The 22,364-nt window shown below is 36.8% G+C and overlaps 3 protein-coding genes across 3 annotated transcripts in view; 2 read left to right on the forward strand and 1 right to left on the reverse strand.

Annotated features, from left to right (window-relative positions):
- Window positions 1-22,364, forward strand: part of LOC143912989 (dipeptidyl peptidase 9) — a 557,546-nt gene that overhangs the window by 437,406 nt on the left and 97,776 nt on the right. The gene's annotated exons all lie outside the window — the stretch shown is intronic.
- LOC143913041 (uncharacterized) overlaps window positions 1-22,364 on the forward strand; it is a 478,228-nt gene that overhangs the window by 184,295 nt on the left and 271,569 nt on the right. The gene's annotated exons all lie outside the window — the stretch shown is intronic.
- The window catches only part of LOC143913040 (A-type potassium channel modulatory protein KCNIP1), a 98,794-nt gene that overhangs the window by 4,209 nt on the left and 72,221 nt on the right, over window positions 1-22,364 (reverse strand). The window contains exon 2 of the mRNA XM_077432553.1: window positions 2,910-2,979. Coding sequence (XP_077288679.1) covers window positions 2,910-2,979 — 70 coding nt within the window. The remainder of the gene's footprint in view (window positions 1-2,909; window positions 2,980-22,364) is intronic.

A 22,364-nucleotide genomic window follows, 5' to 3' on the forward strand; every position in this document is an offset into this window, starting at 1 on the left:
TACTGAGCGAAGCCGGGTTAAGCAACTAGTGTTCTATAAAATTAAATTAAATAGTGTAGAGATGTAAGCCACTTGGTCCAAGTGGCTAACATTTTAAGTGACTTGGATTTAAAGTTAAAAAAATAAGGCTAATCTGATAAAATAAGGCTATTATGGTGACTGTGATGCTATTTCCTTTTACTATTTACTGATAATAAGTGTTACGTACGCCGCGGATTGAGCGAATTGCACTTAGACCAACGGATATCTGTTATCGGATTAACTAAGTGCTCGCACTTACTTCCAAGGATTATATCTGGACTCTAAGTGCATTTAGGCTAAACAATGACCGTTATTAGTTATTTCTCAGAATCGGTAAGGGGAGACCCAATCTCGTGGAAATACATATCCGAATACGTGACTATACAACAGGTAAACAGATTAGGCGTCCTGAGAGATCTACCCTTTATAAGGCGGTACGTAGGCGATATCATGTCATTGTGGACTGAGCACTGCCAGTGCGTGTATCTCCTTAATCATCAATAAATGCTGTGAAACGACTGTTGGCCTTTTACTTGGATCCTCCACCCACCCCTACGCAACAATATATTATTTTAAGAGGGCTGGACCCCAGCGCCTTGTCCATAAAAATGTATTAGACTTCTCCCTTCCTCAATTATGGTACTAGAGAAATTATTTTTAATCCAACTAAGACATGGTTCAATTTTTTTATTTTTTTGATTAATCAAAAAATCAAATTAATCAAAAATCAAAAAATCAAATAATCAAAAAAGTAGAACCATGCCTATATGTAATAAGCCCGCTTTAAAGGTCAAGGAATTTGACTCTTAAAGCCCTCAACATGAGGCCACCCCCCCATCGAATACAGTCTAAGAGACCATGCTTATGGTGGATATCCATAGCATATTAAAAAATTATTTCTCTAGTGCCATAATTGAGGAAGGGAGAAGTCTAATACGTTTGTATGGACAAGCCGCTGGGGTCCAGCCCTCTTAACAGTGCGATTTAATTCAAATGGCCAATAGATATACATCGGCCAATAGCTGTAGCATTCGAATTTCGCCGGGCCGCACCGCTCAACTCGCGAACAACTTGGTTGAGGGCGACCAGAGCAATGCATGCAGGTAGATGGGACATGCCACACCCGTCGCGCGACTAGTCGGCCGACAAAGTTGCACGGTGCGGCCTGGCCCTTTGTGTAATGACTTTTCTTGACGTTGGACTTACTCGGTGACAAAAACTTTGTGCACAAAAAGTACGTGTGTGAAAGCAAGATACTCACCGCCTACACATTTGTGACGGCGATCTTTTGTCGTGACTCAGACAACGTCAAGTGTGTGCATAACCGCTTTATTTGTGTACGCGTGCGATTGTTGGTCAACAGAAAGACGCGCACAGGCTACTTGACGGAGGGGGGGGTGTTTGTTTATTGTAATTGCTGCCGAACATTTATATTTAAATTGAGGCAACAGGTTGGCCCGATACGCCGAACTCGACGTTTTGGCAGAGGCATTGACGGATGGTGCAAGCGTGCGAGCGCCCCACAGTTTGAGGGCGAGTCACGTTGGCAGCCCCACTTGAGAGGCGATGGCCCACTGACTGGGGACGCTTTTCCGCCTATTTCCGGTCCAACGAGTGTGGGCCACGTATTTTTAGCCACGGCGGACAAACGACCGCGAACTTTCATCGTGGCGAAATAATTTGTCTCTCCCCTTGTTTTAATTCTGTACATGGCCGGGTATATTGCTATTTGCACATTTGTCAAAATAGTTCAACGGATATTTCATTTAGAATAGACCGTTGGATTTTGTTCTTTTCGTACAAAAATTTATATGGCTTTGTTGAAAACAGTTGATTTTAGTAAATACGAGAGTTATGATAAGATTCATACATTCAAATGCTTCTATTGTATAAAACCCAACTTTTAGATCAGTAAAATTTGATATGATCATCAACTTTCCCTTTTCATATAATCAAATCAGTGATATAGAGATCAAGGAAAGAATCAAATGCCCAATTATTCAATTAAGTGATACTAGCCGCTAGTAACTAGCGCCAGTAATTCTTTAGATACAAAAAGTACATTTCGTTTTCACTTTTATATTTGAGTGGTGTGTGGTTTGGAGCCACCGTGAGTTGAAAATAAATTCGGCCAGTTGATTTATTAGCTTCCGGTTGCATATTATATGTAGTTCATATCTTTCACATCTGTTCTGGATATATGAAGAAATAAAAACTTCATGTTACGCCTAATTTTATAATTGATTTGTATCCCCAAAATATATACCGTTTCCCCTTTGCCGAGAGGAATTCGCTTTTAGATGCGTGCTTATGGCCAAATTTAAATCGTAGCTATACACTTAATGGCCACCAAACGTCAAACATACATATAAATATATGTAAATGGATAGTATAAGAGGCAATTGGGTTTTATCTTTGTTTTAAACTGCGACTATGCTTCACATGACATGGTCCATGAATTGGAATGTCTGTTGTCATGCTAAGAGGTGTCAGTTTAGATGAGATTCTCGGTTCGGTGATTATCCCGCAAAAAGCGATTTCACGCACGTCACTAAAATCTCGATCACGGAACATCCCAAAAACTTCATCATTCGAAAGTCACTCACGCGAAATATTGTACTAACGATAGCTCGAGTGCCAGATATTGCGTATTCATAATTTTTGGGAGAACGATTGTCGTGCGTGCGATTGCAATTTGCGCAATAATTCATTTACCGAGATTCTCATCATACCTACTTTCGCCCATTCGTATCATCAATCGATGGTTCGAGTCCGGTTCATCATACTTTTTTTTTTTGGCATCAGGCTTGGTATTGGGATTGAAACTTATTAGTACGATTATTTTTGGTGTTAATGTAAACGACAATAAAATAAAAAAGATGACTTACTTCCGTGGGGAAAGAATTTGGCGTAGATGTCCTTGAAACACTCTTCGTGGACGACTCCCTCCGGACACTCCTGAAACAATATGATAAAAAAAAATTGTTAAAAATGTTTTCAATTACTTCCCCGCTGTGCATGGCCGTAATTTAAAATCATTGGGGTGTAAAAAAATGGCCTAAAAATAACGAGGGTAATGAAGTGCATCGAAATGTAAAAAAATTTCATGCTAAAATTTCGCTTCATTCACAATATTTTTATACATACATATATATATATACATGCAGTATTCAGTTCGTGAAGGTACACGCGTCAAGGGTGGGTAATGGGCTCAGTGCTTAAACTATGTTTATTTGTCGATGCGCTGAAAATATGGGCGAAATCATACAAGGAAGAACGGCACGTCGTGTGCTTGGCTCCCCGCTGTGGGGGTTCTCCTACATTTCTTTAAATATGGGATAAACCGTTATCTATCACTGTCAAGCAAGGATAAATGCAAGGATGCGATTTTACCGAAAACACTTCAGGGGGCGATTCTGAGAAGGTATGTGCTGGGAGTGCCATGAATATGTGTTGGGCATGCCACATTTTTTTCGCATGTTCTAAAAAAAACCTTGTACCACGTTCCTTGCTGAGCGTTTTCGCCCTAACTGTCATTTGTATGGGTCAATGTCATGTACATACATGAAGTGCCGGCCTTAGACCCAATGGCGCCCTTGGGCAATTTTTTCTAAACACCCTTAGAAAAAAATTATAAAAACTGGATTACCATCCTTCTTTTTCCCGGCCTTAGGACCTTGCTACAGTTTCAGGCAGTGTCAACAAAAGCATAGAAACCCAAATGTTTCGATATAATTCTTGTAAATTGTGCTGTTTTATAAAATTTAATACAATGAGTGGATTAATTTTACCTTGAACTTTATTTGAAACAAAGGCTTTTAAATTGATAAGTTCATTGCTAATAATATCAGATTTTGAATTCACGGTGAGCTTAATTTAAAGATCGGCTTTTTCCAGTAGATTGTTTGAATAGAATTTGCCGAGTACAAATGTAGGACCTTTGGCGCTCTAATTTTAATTTTAAAGCGCTATTGGCGGATCGAGCGGCGCCCTAACTTATTTGGCGCCCTCGGGCACAGCCCGATCCAGCCCGCCCTAAAACCGGTACTGTGTACATGCTCGACGTATTTCGGCCAAAAATTGTCGAATTCGTACGGCTGTATAATATTGTAAAGAGGCATTATAAATACAAGCAAGGCGGGTCGAAATCTAGCCATCTTTATCATTATTGCGCTACAAACGCTTTTAATATTATATAGCACGACGTCACGCACTCTAATGTTGTTAAAGTTATGATAACGCTCACGCATCACGCATCACGCATCTTTGTAAATCAAAGTTGCGTGATAAGCCAGAAAGTTGCGTTAACACCTTTTACACAAAAAGACCCGTAATTACGTACATATTTACATTAATTTATACTTGTAACGTTATAAGCTAAATTTTGTTCTAAAATTACTCGTATTTGACATTTGAATAATAAGAATTCTCCAAAATTAACCTATAGTAATTATATAATATTACCTATAGTAATTATCCGAGAGTGAGTTTATATAATTAATAGCATTTGTGTTTCTGTAATTGTTTTTGTTCCAGATTTGAAGTTGCCGATCAGTTCTATTGTCTTTGTCATAATCATGAACTTTCAATCATGAAATTTTTTGAAAAAATTGTTGACGTTGATGGACTTCCGTGGCGTTTCTTCTCATCCTTATTTGAAATTTTACGACTGTACTGATAGATAATGAGTGATACTAGTGAGACATGCTCTAGAAATCGAGCCTGGGTCTAGTGGTGAATGTTGAATTATCTCGTACTTGATGTTACGAGTTCGATTCACGCTAAGTCTCGCTATTGGCAAGACCTTGATTTGTCAAGGTCGATCGTTTCTTATCAGAATTTTCCAATTTTTCTGATTTTCATTGAAACGATTCCTGTAAAATTGGCGTTTCCTTCCCAATTTTCTGTTGCGAACCTTTAGTTATTGTTATATCTTAGGTTTCGTCATATTGTTCACCATAGATGTCTCTGTGGTTGTTTATCGAATATAAAAAAAATCGTATTGTTACATGAAAGTTATTCATCGTTATTTATCGTATTAATACGATATTTGTAATATCTGACGATAAATTTCAGATATTGTTTAGATTTACATGTATCTATGTAATAATTATGTGAACCAGGAAGGCGCATTTGGGGTTTACCTGTTAAGCCTTCCTGGTATATTTGTATATATGTATGTAAAAATATGTATGTAAAATAAATAAATAAATCAATAAATGTGCACACCCGGTCGACCCCCTACGATTCTTCAAAGTGACATTCCCCTTACGCGCCGATCTTTGTTAGTTCATGCCTTTAACTTGGCCACACCGGGTGATGTGCGGGCAACTCGGTGGGTGACTTTGTTGCGCGACCAGATCAAATGCTTGAGTTGTATGGAGCATGCCCCATCAGGCAACTCACCGGTTGCCCAAGCCGTAGTCACCCGAACAGCGACATGCTTTGAGGGGTGCTAACTCGGTGATTAGTTGTAAGCAATTCCATAATGAAAAAACTATGAACACTCTTATAGTGTATTAATGAGCGGATTCTTCTTCGATTCTACATAGATGTCCGAGTTGGGTGACCAAGAGTGACTACGAGCAACTACGCTTGGGCGACAAAGTTATTCGCAAAGTCACCCGGTGTAGTCCAGCTCTTAACCCTTTGAATGCGTACCAACGCTGATTGGCGTTTTTCCAACAAGACGATGAACCTAAAAAACGCCGATAGGCGTTGTTTTTTGAGAATGTACAAATTAAACAAAAATACAACCCACTGGGTCTTTCCAGGTAGCATTGAAAAAAAATGCATTGAATGTGGGTCGTGCAATCTGGTTACCTGACAACTCGTTCACAGATTTTCTGTAAACCGATGATGCGCTCCAGGCATTACGTATACGGCCATCTCTTTCTCACCCCGTCTGTTCACCATGATCTTGTTTACTATGACATTACGTTTGCGGCCATCTCTTTCACAGACCGTCTGTTATCGGTGAAAAAATGATCTGTGAAAAAGATGGCTGCATACGTAATGGCAGAGTAAACGAGATCATGGTGAACAGACGGGGTGAGAAAGAGATGGCCGTATACGTAATGCCTGGAGCGCATCATCGGTTTACGGAAAATCTGTGAACGAGTTGTCGTGTCACCGTGCAATGCGGGTCATCCATTTGTCAACGTTTATAAAGACTGGTTTACACTGGAATTTCTGAATTTATAACCATAGCAGAATTTCCCGATGGAAATCCCTAACTGCTGAGTATTTTATATTGTGGCTTGGCATTATGAGCATTACATTTTATAAACAATAAAGAAGATGGAACTAGTTTTGGAAATATACATTCATTAATAGACTTCTTTTGTTTATTTTATATTGGTGCAAGATATATTAGAGAGTCTAAACACACATTTACAAAGATCGAAGTCCTTGACGGTAGTTATCTAGGGTTTGTTTGGGTTAGCTACAATTTTTATACCTGCTTTCTATCGGATTTCTAAAAAATTGTAGGTCTTTCAACAGAAAAGACGTCAGTACTCAAAGGGTTAAACTGTAAACTCCGCAAATATGTCTGATCATGACCATATGGATGAAATGAAAAATGAATGTCATGCAAAAAATATTAATGGAAATTATACCATTACTAATCATATGTTAAGATCATTTTTTTACATAACTGAAAGTTTCGGACTTTTGTTACACCGATATATGAAAATTGGTTTTTCTATATATAGAGGAGGGTATGAATAGTTGCGTGCTCGAAATGGGCCGATCTCGAAGTGCACGAATTTGATGTCTACATATATATTATATAATGTGTGCACATATTTGTATATATGTGTGTGTGTAATATAATATAATTCGAATTTTATCAAAATGACAAATCGTCGACAGTATTTTATGCGAATTATACTATTTCGATTGGTCTATGAAAATAACACGTAACGGTTTATGGCAATCGTAAATCAAGGCATCGCTTCTTGGAATAGATTCAAGGTATTCGAAACTATTTGTGAATATAATATATTCACAAATAATTTGGTTATACTTATTTAAAATACGTATGTATGTAAGTATATATACATATTTGACAGATATCCATTAAAAAATGGGACAATTCACTAAAGGCGTATATCTTACAAATTTTTAAATTGACGACAGATTTTTCAGTATACAAATCTCTTGAAATTTTTCTACCATAACAGTTTCATTGACACCAGAGAATTATGGCTAGAGGTAGGACCGGAAGCGTGCCGTTCATTGTTAATTGTTCGTTGTGCTTTGTTCAATTTTATGAAGAACCTTTTTTTTTGCACTCTAGCTTTGTAAATAGACCCAAAACGCCCTGATTCCTGGAAAAAGCACGCTTCGGGTCCGCCCTTTAATTATGACTGTTTCTTAGAGAATAAAGTGTGTAGCAATTTTTTGGTCATAGGTATTTTTTAGCAACGAGTGAAGGTCTATTTATACTAACGACAACTGCACGTAATCAGCAGTACGAAAAGTATTCTTTGGTACATTTGCATGGACACATTCATGTCTTACGTAACAGCAAGTAGCAGTAGTAGCCGACAAATGTATTCATACTATACAGCAGTACATGTCAGCGTAACGTATCAACCATAATCGGTTTTCTTTGGCCTTCATTGTGGCGAGTGCACTAACGAAAGTTCGTATGGGCGTACTAATGAAATGCATGCGCATATGAATACAATATTGATTCGACGATACGACGCAAGCAATATTACGCCGTATTATCACGTTCTGTAATGTTTATGTAAGTTGATTTTGCCTTGCACTCGGCCGAAACTTGTCCAAACGTGCCGGAACCGTAAGGTGCTGCATTGTATGAATGGAAACTGTCGTTTACGTGAGCTGCCGTGCTGTACTGTAGCCGTAAACTGCGGGATATTATAAATTTGTCTAAATAGTCAATTATTTGTCTGCCAACAGTTGCGGTTGTTGTTATTTGAGTTTTATGCTTTCAAGGCATCAAAATATTATCAAGCAATGAAGGTTTGGACGTGTCGAAAAATGTCCGAATGTGTCGAGACAATATCTTTAGAAAAATGTATGGGATAATCCAGTCGTCCATTTTCGCCCATAAATTTGCTATATACATTACATGTTGCAAATAAAGCATCCTTGCCCAGTAAATTAATCATATTTGTGTTTATATGTACATGACAAGTGAAAACTCTTTTAATTAAGACGTTTTATTCCATTGTACTGTCGAGCAAATTTATACCTGTCGCGACTTTCTTATCACGAAACGGCTACAATATATTATACATAGATAAGGTGTTCTAAGACGTAAAACTATGATTCGAAAAGTACTCAAGCAAGGTGGCAGAAATAGGGATGGGGGGGGGGAGTAGAAATGCGATAATGACACGCGCGCATTTACAAAATTGCCCGGAGGTCGATGATTCGAGGGTGCGATACTCAACCGGAAGTCGAAGGAGGAGTTAAGGGCGGGAGCAGGAGAGGAGGGGGGGGGGAGAGGGTTGTGGTTCGAAATTTTGAAATTCGAGTAGGTCTCGCGTCCGGCATTTCCCGTTATTTATGGTCGATTACAGTCATTAGGAGCGAGACGCGAATATATATATGTATATCTAACTGTGTTAACTTTGTGTTGACCTACCCTAGCCTCCTATTCCCTCTCACCCCGAATCCAGAAATTAATTAAAAGCTCGAAAAGTCAATGGGGGGTTAGGGACGTGGGGCTTTATTCGAATTCGATTGAAGAGTCATTTAATTGTATATACATATAATATGTTGAACGAAATGTTTGAATGGTTCAAATTATTGTAAAAGTTCAAGCGAGCCGAGTCAATCAAAGTACACGTGTACATGTAAATATATATTTTTTTAACATGTATGTATGTATGTATATATTAGCCAGCAGCATAGCTCGGTCGTTAAGCTTCTGCTTAGCGTCGAGAGGCGCCGGGTTCGATCCCTGGGCCCGGGCCTCGAATGAAAATGAATTTTTCAGAGTATGCTGTTGGTTAGACCTGGATTTGTGACTTCAGGTTGATCGTTTCCTATCAGTGTGCTAATTTTCTCTGATTTCATTGTTGAAACGGTTCCCGGAAAAAAAATTGGCTAAAAATCCCTCCAATACCATATGTCACCTATAATTTGTTATTAATTAATGTGCAATAAATAAGTTGATAGATGTCTCATTGATTTGCGAGTTTTATAGTGTCTAGTAATTCAGTAATTTATATAAAAATGCTGAATTGTAATTTGTAAAATTTGTAATTGGCCAGGAAGGCGCATTGGGGTTTACCTGTAAGGCCTTCCTGGTATATATGTAAAATAAAAATAAAATAAAATAATAAAAATATGTTACAATAAGAGCGTCAAATCTCGAATCAATATACATTGACTAGTAAGTGTGTACACTAGCTTTGGTTTTTATTTAAAGCTTACGACGCTAGATTCCGCAGGTACTATTAATAGACAAATTATACACTGATGCGGAATTTCATGCACTTGCTGCTGTGCACTTGTAAATCTGCTAATGGATGAAACACAAAACCGTGCTCCACTAGTACGAGTTTTTAGCTCGAAATTTTCCCGATTTAAAATTCAGCACACTTTCAATTAATTTCGTTTAATCCTTTTAAACGAAAACAAAAATAGTGTAGCTAGAACACTATCCCAATTAACATGTTTCAATAGAAAATACTCAATATAAAATAGTATTAACAGTGGGAAAAAATCCCAAGTGAAAATACGTACTTAAAATACGTAAGATAAAATACCCGAATATAGATTCCAATATTCATTTTGAACAGAAAATTGACAGATTTTGAGACATCGACCGAACAACATCAAGATGTAGAAAAATCGCGCGATTTTAAAATACGTATATCTCCGAATCTCGAGCCAATCAACATTTTTTTGTTATCAGATTCGTGTTTACTGAGAATAGATCTATGTATAAGAAAAGTCATATCTCGTCTCTGAACCATTTTCGTGTCGAACAGCGTAATTTATCAAGCAATTTTTCAGAGCATCTATGGATAAATTTGAAAATTTTCTTGCATTTATAAATCGGCGAATTCAAGATGTCGAAAACTCAAATTTTGCAATATATAGGACAAGATTGCCAATTTGTTGGAACTATTTTAATGAAATCAGATAAATTGACAAACTCTGATAAGAAACTATCGGCCTTGGAGTCATATGTCTCAGAGTCTGGCCAGTAACAATGCCAGGAGTAGAACCCGTGACCACACAATCGAAAGTATTACATGCTAACCGCTGATCTACATATGTATGTAGCTGGTTACTTTACAATATTATAGACTATTTACAATTATACGTTTCATAACATATGTAATACAATACACACAACAAATTAGGTACATGACAAAAACCTGGAGTCACATATTCAATGTCTTGGCCAGCAGCACCAGGCCAGGGATTGGACGTTTTACACGTTAACCACTGATCTATGCTGCTGGTTGATATATGAATACATACTATATGGAAATATGGAACTTATGTCTCACCGGTCTTTTCAATACACGGTATTTAAAAAGAAACCGATACACGCTCACCTGTCATGGCTGTTTTAATTCACCAATTCTTTCTCAAGATTCCATCCCAGAACTGTGCTCCTTATTAATTACTTTCGATCTTTTTGAATCGATTTGATATATATATACTGGCGTGTGTTTGATATATGTAATGGTGTGGAATACATTGAATATTATACACAAATGTGTGTAGACAAAAAAGGCTTCACACAAAGCATGATAGATAAATACATACATAAAAAACCGTTGCGATGTTTTCATCCTTAACTTATCTGCCAAGTTTTCCGCTCGACTTATATATATATACATACATACATACATAAAAAGTAGTTATTTTGATTTATCTAACATTTCCTCTTCGCAGAATTGTGGCACCAATGTGAACTACTTTCGATCTCTATCACTTGACTACGTAAGTACATATGTATAACGATGGAACGTTTGCAAACTAAAACATTACTAGTTTTTCAAGATACATGTATGTACATATGTAATAGTTGATCTTAATCTACATACATATAATATTGTAACGTAGGAATTTCGTACCAATGTAAAATGGAGAATTCCAAGTTTGTAGGGAATTCATAGTTTATGGGAAATAGCGTTTATTTGGAGTGCCGGGGCTGTCCGGACTACTGCATGCCCGAGCACTTGGCTACCTGGCTTTAAAAGGAGGTGCATGCGGTGGACTAGACACTATTGGATGAGCGATGGTATAAATGCTGGGGACTTACTTTGGCTTATCATTCGGATACCAGAACCCTACATGATATTATCTATTTACGACGTTGAGTAGAAAAACCAAACCAAGCTGTGTTTTACATCTGGACATAAATTGTCTATTTAACTATGAGAAAAGTCATGTCCAGTCCTAATGAGTACATACTGTGAATTAATGGTAGTTTGGTTTACTAAGGCTTACCCCCACTGCTCGGACAAGATGCGCAGAGCACCGGTCAGTGCATGATTGTGCAGTGCGCATCTTTTCCGTGGAGTGGGGGTGGGCTTTCGTAAATGAAACTACCTATAATACACGTTAGTGGGTGTGTGCCATCATGAATAGAGCATTCTATCTTGAAATATTTACAATAATCATCTTACGATTACGATTTCATTGATGATTTCGTGTCTTTGAAGTTTTTTATTAGCTTCGTCCTGTTAGTGCAGTGACATTTCTGCCCGTCGAAAAATTGTGATCTGATTTTGAAACACTTCCACTCTTCAGGTCGCTTTGATATTTTACCAACATACGGCGGTTAGCTAACATCGAAGTAAATTAACGTCTCCGATATGAAGTTAGAGGTTTTAAATCATTAACGAACTCATTAAAAATTACATTGGAATCTTGTGTCAGATTGAAGCGATGACAGCTAGCTATCCTAACACATCTTTCTACCACCCCTTCATAACTCACAGGCTAAACAGTTATAACAGTTATTTTTTTCACTCTCATTTATTATACATGTTGCGTAGGGGTGGGTTGCGAATAGGGTTGCCAGATGATAATTTGATAAAGGAGGGCAGATGGGTCTAAAAAGGAGGATTTTCTGTAAAAAAGGAGGACATTCAGAAATTAAACGAATTTTTTATATTATTTTACTTTATTTTAATCATATTTAGCTGAGCTGCCAATTTTGGAAAGAAGTTCTTGGTTTTTTAACAGATAATTATAAAAATCTTCACATGTCATGTTTTTGAAGTTGTATTGAGTAAGAATTAAAGATTTAACTGACTGCACACTTAGTCTATTCCTCTCTTTGCTCCACTGAGTATTAATCAGTGAAAAAACTCTTTCCACATTTGCGTTATGTGCGCTTATACAAAAATAAAACTCGCAGATCTTGAGCAGTCTGAGAAACATTCAATGTTTTTAACACTTTTGAAGTAGATTGTCCACTGCTCGTGCAACTTCAAATCATAATATGCTTCATCTTCATCTGATTTTGATTTAAGAAATTAAATCAAGTTACAAAATTGATCGTGTAGCTTAACATCGTCAATCTCTACACCCTTTTTCGCCTCCCGCCAGTCCCGCCCGATGTTTAGCAAAAAGGAGGACTTACAGTAGGTAAGGGAGAACGGGAGGACAAAACATGAAAAAGGAGGACATGTCCTCCTTTTGGATACCATCTGGCAACCCTAGTTGCGAATCCAAATGAAAGGCTAAAGTCGATTCACAGCAAATTGACTGATTCATGAGGTCTACGCGTAGCCAGAGCTCGTTCCAGAATGATCTGATATGACCTAAGTACCTCCTTATAAATAGTAAGTCCCTCACTACAGCTTCCTCGATCTGTTTGTTTATCCATTGTCTAGGGACGTGCAGCTTTAAGTGAGTCTCACGCTTTTAGGGTACTAGGAATTCTACCGACCACTTAGAGTCCTGCTAGGTCAATTCAAGGGTCTCCATTGTTAGCCCCCGAATGCACTTTAGGCAACGGCTAATCCCCAAAATGTTCCCACGCTACATACATATATCTCTATATAATCGATATCGATAGTCACCTGGTAGAAATATCCAGGGTATATTTTCGAGAAGGTTGCATACAAATTGGCCTAGGTGATTGCTCCATCACATGCAGCTTCTGTATCTGCTTGTAAGACTTACAATCGACTAAACAACTTGAAATAGGAAGTGGGTATAGACAAAGAAAGTTGTGAACGGCCGTGACTTGTTTGGCATCTGAATCTACATGTGTTTGTTTTGATTCGGTTCTATCGGTTCGGGTTGCTGTTGTAATTGGGGCGCGTTGCATTCTGTTGACTCATATGTAGTGCACTGCATACATATAGCGGATTGCATTATTAAATGCACTTTGCTATTATTACGTCGATTGTCATGTACCAATTTATATTGTATGGATGTGAGCTTTTTTCTATATTATATTATAGATATATCTATATGTATCTATCTATCTACTGTGCAAAATACTAAACTTTGTTTGCTTATCCGCTATGAAAATGTACAATTTTCATATTTATAATGACTCAATTTGATATGTATTTTCATACAAATTAAATAGTAATTTTTTTTTATTCAATCAATCAATCAATCTATATATGTACACTCGTCATTAGAGCGCTCCAATGCGACGAGTGTACTATACAGATCAAGAAATACACCAAATTATATATGAATACAAATTATACATGACATATATGGTCAAACATTGCAAACATCGTATACGATACAATCAACATATGTATGTATGTACATTTATACAACAATACGAATTTGTATACAACAATCATCCACAGAGACATCTATGGAGAGAAACCCGGCGAACCTTGAGATACAACATAATAATTCAAGATTATGCGAGAGAAATGGAGAGGGAAAGCCAATTTTGCAGGAATCGTTTCTATGAAAAGCATAAAAATTGGCAAACTCCGATAGGAAACGACCGACCTGGTCGCAAACCAAGGTCTGGCCAGAAGCAACCAGTATGACTTGGACTCATAACCACACTGACCATAGCAAGATATGCTAACCACTAGTCCATGCTGCTGGTTTTTAGTCGGTTTTTGTAGGTTGCGAGATTACAAGTACGTCTGGCAAGATTTGGATGTTTAATAAATCCAAATCGACTGTTTGTGTTTGGCAATTTATCTAACTTAAATGTTATGACTAGAGGTAGGATCGGAAGCGCGCCGTCTATTGTTCCATTATTGTAAATACTTTGTAAAAAAGGTTCGGCAAACCTTTAACAATGCATTTACAACATGTGAACAATGAACAGTGCGCTCTGGGTCCGCTCTTTAATTATGACGGCTCCGACAAAATAGGCATCCCCTCTATCTCAAATTTAGCTAGTCTAACTTTGTTGTTTGTTGCAAGCATACATTTGCTAGCGGTTTGTAATTAGCATATGTATACCTGCACATACATATATTGTATAATGTGGTTGGATATGTACCAGTGGCGTGACGTGGAGATCTCCATGTTTTTATCGTACAGCCTTAAGAAAACTCTTAAGAAAGAAAAGAAAGATGGATGGCAAATTTCAGGAACACAGGTTGTACATTAATAATTTGTATATAAAATTATTATTTTGAATAAAAATACCAATAATTTTATTTTACTACCGCCATCTATGTTTAAAACTAAAAACGTCAGGCACTTTTCAGAAATTTTTTCACTATCGTAATGGCGGCGGATACATTTACTTATATTTATGACCAAAATAAGCAATATGGCAAAGTATGAAAACGATCGGATAAGAGGCAAATTTTTTTCTGAATTGTAATCGTAAGTGAAGATAAAAGGAGGTATGTAATAAAAAGGAAATCTCTTGGCCGAACACACAGCAACAGTAACAGCGAATGTGGATGCAGTGAGAGTTTCTATTCTGCAGTCTCCTCGTAAGTCATTGCGAGAACAGCTGCTGCGCTAAGAGTTATCGGCTCCAAACGACATAAAGAAGGTCGCCAATTGTCAGATGTAATATTCAAAACTGCATTATATGTAGAATACATGAATAAAAAGTGTTTCCTGAATGTTGCTTGGTTTGTTTTATATTAACCTCCCAAAACAGGGCACTTTTTCTGCCCCACACTATATATGTATGTACATACATAAAATTATACATGATTAGCCAGAGAAATGTTATAATAATAGAAGGGCCCTTACGAATAAATAATTGTTGTCAATATTACGCGGTACGTCTCTATAAATACGCAACAACGCACGGAATACAATCGGATCAATTTACTTATAAAAATGTATCCCATGTTGTTTATTGTGTGTTTTTATTTTATTTTATTTTATTGTTACAAATCAATATAAACTCGCCATTACAGATTTGCTCCAATACGACGGGTGTACGTTAACGAAATACAGAATACATAAACAATCAGAAATACAGTAATACATACATATACAATCAGAATATATAGCATATAACAATTAATCAGAACTAATAATCATAGAGACATCTATGAATTATTTTTAGATTTTTTTTGTATACAATTTTTATACATATAGTAAATACGAAATTATAGAGATGTCTATAGATGAACCTATAGATTTCAGATTACTGTGTATAATTATTACAAATTATACACAGGCAGATTTTTGTGACAGCAGGATTAGATCTAATACCAATTTTCAGGAACCGTTTCAGCAATGATCAGATAAAATTGGCAAACTCTGATAGAGAAACGATCGATTTGGAGTCACAAACCCCCAAATCTAACCAGCAGTGGCGAGGACTCGAACCTTTGACCTCAGTGGTGCTAAATATATACGCTACCACTAAGCCAAACTGCTGGTTTTGAATGCATTGTGCAATTTTAACGATGCTTGCCCATCTTGCGAGCAATATAAACAAACAGAGAAGATTTTATCGGACATACGTCGAGCACCAAGCATCAAATACGAGTGATGCTAAAATTATTTAGGATTGTCTGTGGACAATCGTCACTTGATAACAATATGACGCCTAAAGCCACTTCTATTAATATAACATTTCTTTGGGGTAGGATCATTTTTACCAATTTGAGTAACCGTTTCAACAATGAAATCAGATAAATTGGCAAATCCTGATAAGAAACGATAGACTTGGAGTCACAAATATCCAAGTCTGGCCAGCAGTATTGAAGATTAGCACGGGATCGAACCCGGAACCTCTCGGTGCTAAACATAAATGCACACACCGAGCCATACTGCTAGCAAGTGTATATTTATTTTATCGCATTCATTTCTGTGATTAGTATTAAATAAAATTGAACATCAATCATATATGAAACGATAAATAAGACTATAATTATAAATTATAACTTAGTTGATATGAAAAATATTTCACATGACAATCGTCACTTGACGACAATATGACGGCTAAAGCCACTTCTATTATTATAACATTTCTCTGAGATTAGCTCGTTTAATAGTATAAGAGTTGGATATATCGAATATATACTATATGTATATGTATAATTTAATTTATCGCTCTCACGACTCTTATGACAGTTTCAGAGATAAAGCGTAAAAAGAAAATAATTCCAGCTTAAATAGGTCGACCGGAAGTGGCAGTTTATTCTTGCGCAAAATTCGATTTCGCTCTCGCATTATATTATATTCGCGCACTATATTATTTTATTATATATTATTACATCGGATTCGGCGCCGTACAAATCGTCCGAAAGAAAATGAAAAAGCGTCGCGGAAAAAAAAATATATCGCACAATATAACCCTTTCTCTGCGAGGACAAAAGTTTCACGCGACGCCGATTTATCAAACGATTTTCCAATATTGGCAAAGTATCACTTTGACGGTTCGCAACGATAGGGTTGACGGATCGCGAGGGATGTATTTATGAATCTTGTTTCCATGCATATTGTATTTTAACCCTTTGCGTGCTCGACGACCGTGGATTTGTGATGACGTGCGATATGCGAAACATTACTACACTGGATAAAATCAAACATGACGCGTTAAAAGGTTGCATCGATTAAAATCTAATACATATGTACGTACATATGTGTCATAAATTTACATTTATTTGTATACATACTAGCTGAACTCGGCATGTGTTGAAATGCCACAATAAGAGTGCAAGGTAGGCGTGGCGCGATTATTGTCACACTCGCGGCGTGATGCGTTGAAGGCGGGATAGCTTTACTTTCGCGTCAGTAAAATCGTAATTGCAAATATTATTATTAATAGGTTTTTTCCCGTTTTTTTTCCAGAGTAATCTTCCCGGACATGCATACAACAAATCCTGAAAGTTCCATCGTGATCGGTTCAGTGGTTTAGGAGCCTATTCGAGACACACAGACAGACATTCAATTTTATATATAGATGTACACATTTATGCATTTTTACGATTAACGACGTGTAAATTATATATTTATATGACATTATGTACATGCATATAAACGTATAAATACATAATACGTAGGATTCAATTTGTGAAGTGATCAATTAGACTGGTTCAGCACTTGAAACCTTGTTTATTACTCGATGCACTTAAATGAACTGTCGTTGAGTCGCAGTGTTATGCAGCATACCAACTTAAACATATGTACACTTGACCCAATTACGCCAACTTAATCATTTATACACGTACTCGTCTGGGTTTGAAAACAAAATTCTGCATACAAATACGTATATGAACGTTGAATTAATTGATTATTTATACAGAGTAGGTACATATATACGTTTTAGGTTGACGGACTATTGGTCGAATCGACATTTGGCCAACGGACAATATGCTTGTTCCGCTATGGGAAGTTTCTTAGGAAAAACGTATATGCTATCTCTTTCACTTCCTCTCGACCAATAGCATTTCGTGCAGATAGTAGAACATAATACGCGCGAAATGCTATTGGTCGAAATGGGGTGAAAAGGACAGCATGTGCGTTTTACCTAAGTGTCATCTTACATCAGATGGAGAACGAACGCTTGGAGGAACTGATGTTAGACCAACGAACATTTGGCCGACGGATATTTGGCCGAACGGACACTTGGCCGAATAAACATTTGATAGACATTTGGCCGAATAAAATTTAAATTTATCAAAAATATCAAATTTTAATGATAAGTCGAGGTGATTTCTGAAAAATGTATCTGTTTTCAGTGATTTTTGAGCTATTTCGATACACACTCGGCCAAATGTCCGTTCGGTTAAGCGTTCGTCGGCCTAATGTCCATTCGGCCAAAAGTCGCACGACCTTTTATACATTCAAACGTATGATATTTCAGGTCACTTTAAATATTAACCTAAAATGCTCACATTATAAAACATGCTTTGAAAATTTTAGAAGACATTTATATGCTCATGGACATATAGATTGAAGAAAATTTCTTTATATATGTATGTACGTTAAAAAATGAAATAAAATTTATTTAGTATTTTTTTATATGTATTTTTAATCCATACGAGGAAGGCCTAACAGGTAATCCCAATGCACCTTCCTGGCCAGAAACATTGTACATTTGATACGAAGTATTATACAAAGTAAATACATATCAATTAACACCCACAGAGACATCTATGGTCAAATTTGTAAAATTTGCAACATTTTTAAACGATTCAGTGAAATTCAGTTAATACATATCAATGAACATTCATAGATACATTAATGGTCAGATTTGTAAATTTGCAGCATTTTATACAATTCATCGAAATTCAAGATTACTGAAAACTCGAGATTTGCGAGAAAATGGGTAAGATTGCCAATTTGTTGGAACCGTTTCAATGAAAATCGGATAAATTTTCAAACTCTGATAGGAAACGATCGACCTGGAGTCGCAAATCCGAGGCCTGGCCAGCAGAAACCAGTGGGATTTGAATCCGTGACCACTCTGTTCAAAGCATTATATGCTAACCACTAGTATATTCTGCTGGTTGATTAATATGGCAGTTACGAAAGTGGTAACGAAAATGGCGTGTGTGTCCATAAGTTGTTGAATATCACAAATGCTTTGTTGGCATTTCAGGTTTCTCAAAAAAAAAAACGCCCTGAAGTCTTACTTCGATTCATTATACAGAGTGCTACAAAAAAATTCTCCCCAATTTGAATTGGTAGTTACGTAAGATTATATAATCCGAATTTCCGACTTATCTCACCGGAACACGACAGGTTAACAGCGATCGATTGTTCATTGCACCGATCGGCCGCGATGGTTAACTATCTCTGGCCCGCATCGCACTTGACCCGGCGAAAACACGCGACCTCTATTTTCCAACAAATGCAAAATTACACAAGTACATACATACATACATTTATATAATACTAGTGATATATAGAGGTAGGACCTGAAGCGTGTCGTTCTTTGTTTATTGTTCGCCGTGCATTGTTCATTTTTATGATGAACCTTTTTTATGCACTCTAGCTTTGTAGTTTGCTCTATTTCCTGGAAAATAGACCCAAAATGCCCTGTTTTCAGGAAAAAGCACGCTTCCGGTCCTACCTCTAGTGATATATCTCTGATGAAATATCATTGGAGGCATTATCAGAATAAAATTATAAAATTTATTTTCATATGAAGAGACAACTTCTTAAAACTTCAATCAATACAACTGCACTAAAAGAGCAAATATTTTTTTTTACTCCCGCTTTACAGATCTCTCCAAAGCGACGAGTGCACCTAAACAGATACAAATACAATCAATACCCATAAGCATTTTATGCAATGTGAATTCATACAAACGTCCGAAGAAAATTTTCCAGCATTTTATAATCAAATTGCCGAACCTCAAGACGCTGAATAATTTGAGATTAGCAAGAGAGAAAGGAGAACCCAATTTTACAGGAACCGTTTCAATGAAAATCAGAAAAATTGGTAAACTCTGAGAATAAGAAACGATTAACATGGAGTCACAAACCAAGATCTTGCCAGCAGCGGGACTCTAGTGGGACTCAAACCCGTGACAATTCTGCTCGAAAGCATAATATGCTAATCACTAGTCCACGCCATTGGTTTATGTTATTTTTTTATTCAATCAATTTATTTACACTTGTCATTACAGATCGCTCCAATGCGATGAGTGTACTATACAGATCAAAAAACACACTACATTATATAAATAATTCGAAATTATACATGTAATCTATGGTCAAACAAAGCAAAGTGCATCGTATCCAATACGAGCAACAAATATAACAACAATACGATTTTTTATACAATAATCATCCCCAGAGACATATATGGAGAGAAATCCGGCGAACCTTGTGATATAACATAATAACTCAAGATTTTCAGAGAAAAATGGGGAGGGAAAGCCAATTTTTCAGGAATCGTTTCAATGAAAATCAGAAAAATTGGCAAACTCTGGTAGGAAACGAACGACCTGGTCACAAATCAGGGTCTGGCCAGCAGCAACTAGTATGATTCGAACTCATAACCACACTGACCATAGCAAGATATGCTAACCACTAGTCCATGCTGCTGGTTATTAATTCATTAAAAACCGAATTTCAAATCCGCCGTTATCTCAACGGTGATAAGTGCTAGTTATCAGTAGGAGGTTAACGGGTTCGAGACCCACCCAGGGTCTCAACTTTTTTTGTGGCTTTTATATCATATATCGTATTATTTATCCAAAAGCGTTATCACAAACAAATAAACAGACCGAATAGACTATATAGATACATATATAATAATATAATACTTTGGGGATTTGGTGCGTGACAATGGAGCGTCGTGACCGTTTCGGCCACACATCCTTTAATCCTGGCGGCCATTGTATAATAATACTCTCTGAAAAAACATTAGCCTGTTTGCTTTTGGCGTGCGTGTGAAATTTTGATGTATTAATTCAAATTAAACAATCCAATCTTAGCGCCTGTCTGTATATTATGATGTTGCCCACGACGTGTTCCAAATCCTGGTATTTGCGGCTGGCCATTCTCTTACTAAGAATTGTAAATAGGTTTTTGAGCTCTTTTTCCTATTATGCTGTACATTAACATTAGAATAATATAATACTATGATTACTAGACTGTGGATAGACACCGTGCTTTTTCCAGGAATCGGGGCGGTTTAGCTCTATTTACAAAGCTAGAGTCCAAAAAAAAAACGTTCGGCGAGCCTTTAACAATGCATTTACAACAATTGAACAATACGCGGCACCGTCTGGGTCCGGGCTTTAATGATTACTAACAAAATTAAATTAAAATTGTAAAATAGAAAATGATCAGTAGATCAGTAGCTATTAAAATAGATATAAGATGTATTATGAACATACTTTAGTAATAATAAAAAGCATTTTAAAATCAAAAACAAATTCTCGTACGATTTTCACCAATCATCGGCAATAATGTTCACTCTTTATACATTTATTTTATTTTTTACATAAATATACACCAGGAAGGCTTGACAGGAAGACCCCAATGCGCCTTCCTGGACAATTAATTACAAACAATGCAGCATTTTATTATTACATAAATCACTGTATTTTTAGAAGTTGAAGAAAACGAACTAACAATTAATTATTAATTACAGAATTAATCCATTGAGACGTCTATGGATTTTAGATTTTGTACATGATTTTTAGAAATTATACAGAATAAAGAATAAATATAGAAGATTTGTGACAGTAGAATAAAATCCAATGCACTCAAAGAAGTATGGAACGCTGTATGCTTGGCATAACGAGGAAAGACAGAAAGCGGAACACGTGGGTGAGAAGTATGACAAGGGTAGTGGATTGAAATGGCAATGGGCGGGTCACGTAGCTAGGAGGATGGACGAAAAGTGGACAAAAGAAGTGCTTGAATGGTACCCGAGAGAAGGCAAAAGAGTAAAAGGAAGACCGCAAGGAAAATGGGTGAATGAAATTAGGAAAATGTGCGGAATGAGATGGACGAGTGTTGCGCAAAACAGAGACGAGTGGAAGCATGTTGGAGAGGCCTTCATCCAGCAGTGGATGGCGAATGGCTGTAAATGATGATGATGATGATATACCAGGAACGTTTGACAGGAAGACTTCAATGCGCCTTCCTGGACAATTAATTATAAACAATGTAGCATTTTATTATCATATAAATCACTGTATTTCCAGAAGCTGAAGAACACGAAATAACAATTAATTACATAATCAACCCATTGAGACATCTATGGATTAAGATTTTGTACATCATTTTTTCAAATTATTCACAAAATAAATACAGAAGATTTGTGACAACAGGAAAGATGATTTTTTGCCAATTTTGAGGAACGGTTTCAGCAATGATCAGATAAAATTGGCAAACTCTGATAAGAAACGATCGATTTGGAGTCACAAATATCCCCAAATCTAACCAGCAGTATGGGGGATCGAACCCACTGATCACTTGGTTCTAAACATACACGCTACCATTAA

The sequence above is a fragment of the Arctopsyche grandis genome, chromosome 6, assembly GCF_051622035.1.
Source record: "Arctopsyche grandis isolate Sample6627 chromosome 6, ASM5162203v2, whole genome shotgun sequence".
Taxonomy (NCBI): domain Eukaryota; kingdom Metazoa; phylum Arthropoda; class Insecta; order Trichoptera; family Hydropsychidae; genus Arctopsyche; species Arctopsyche grandis.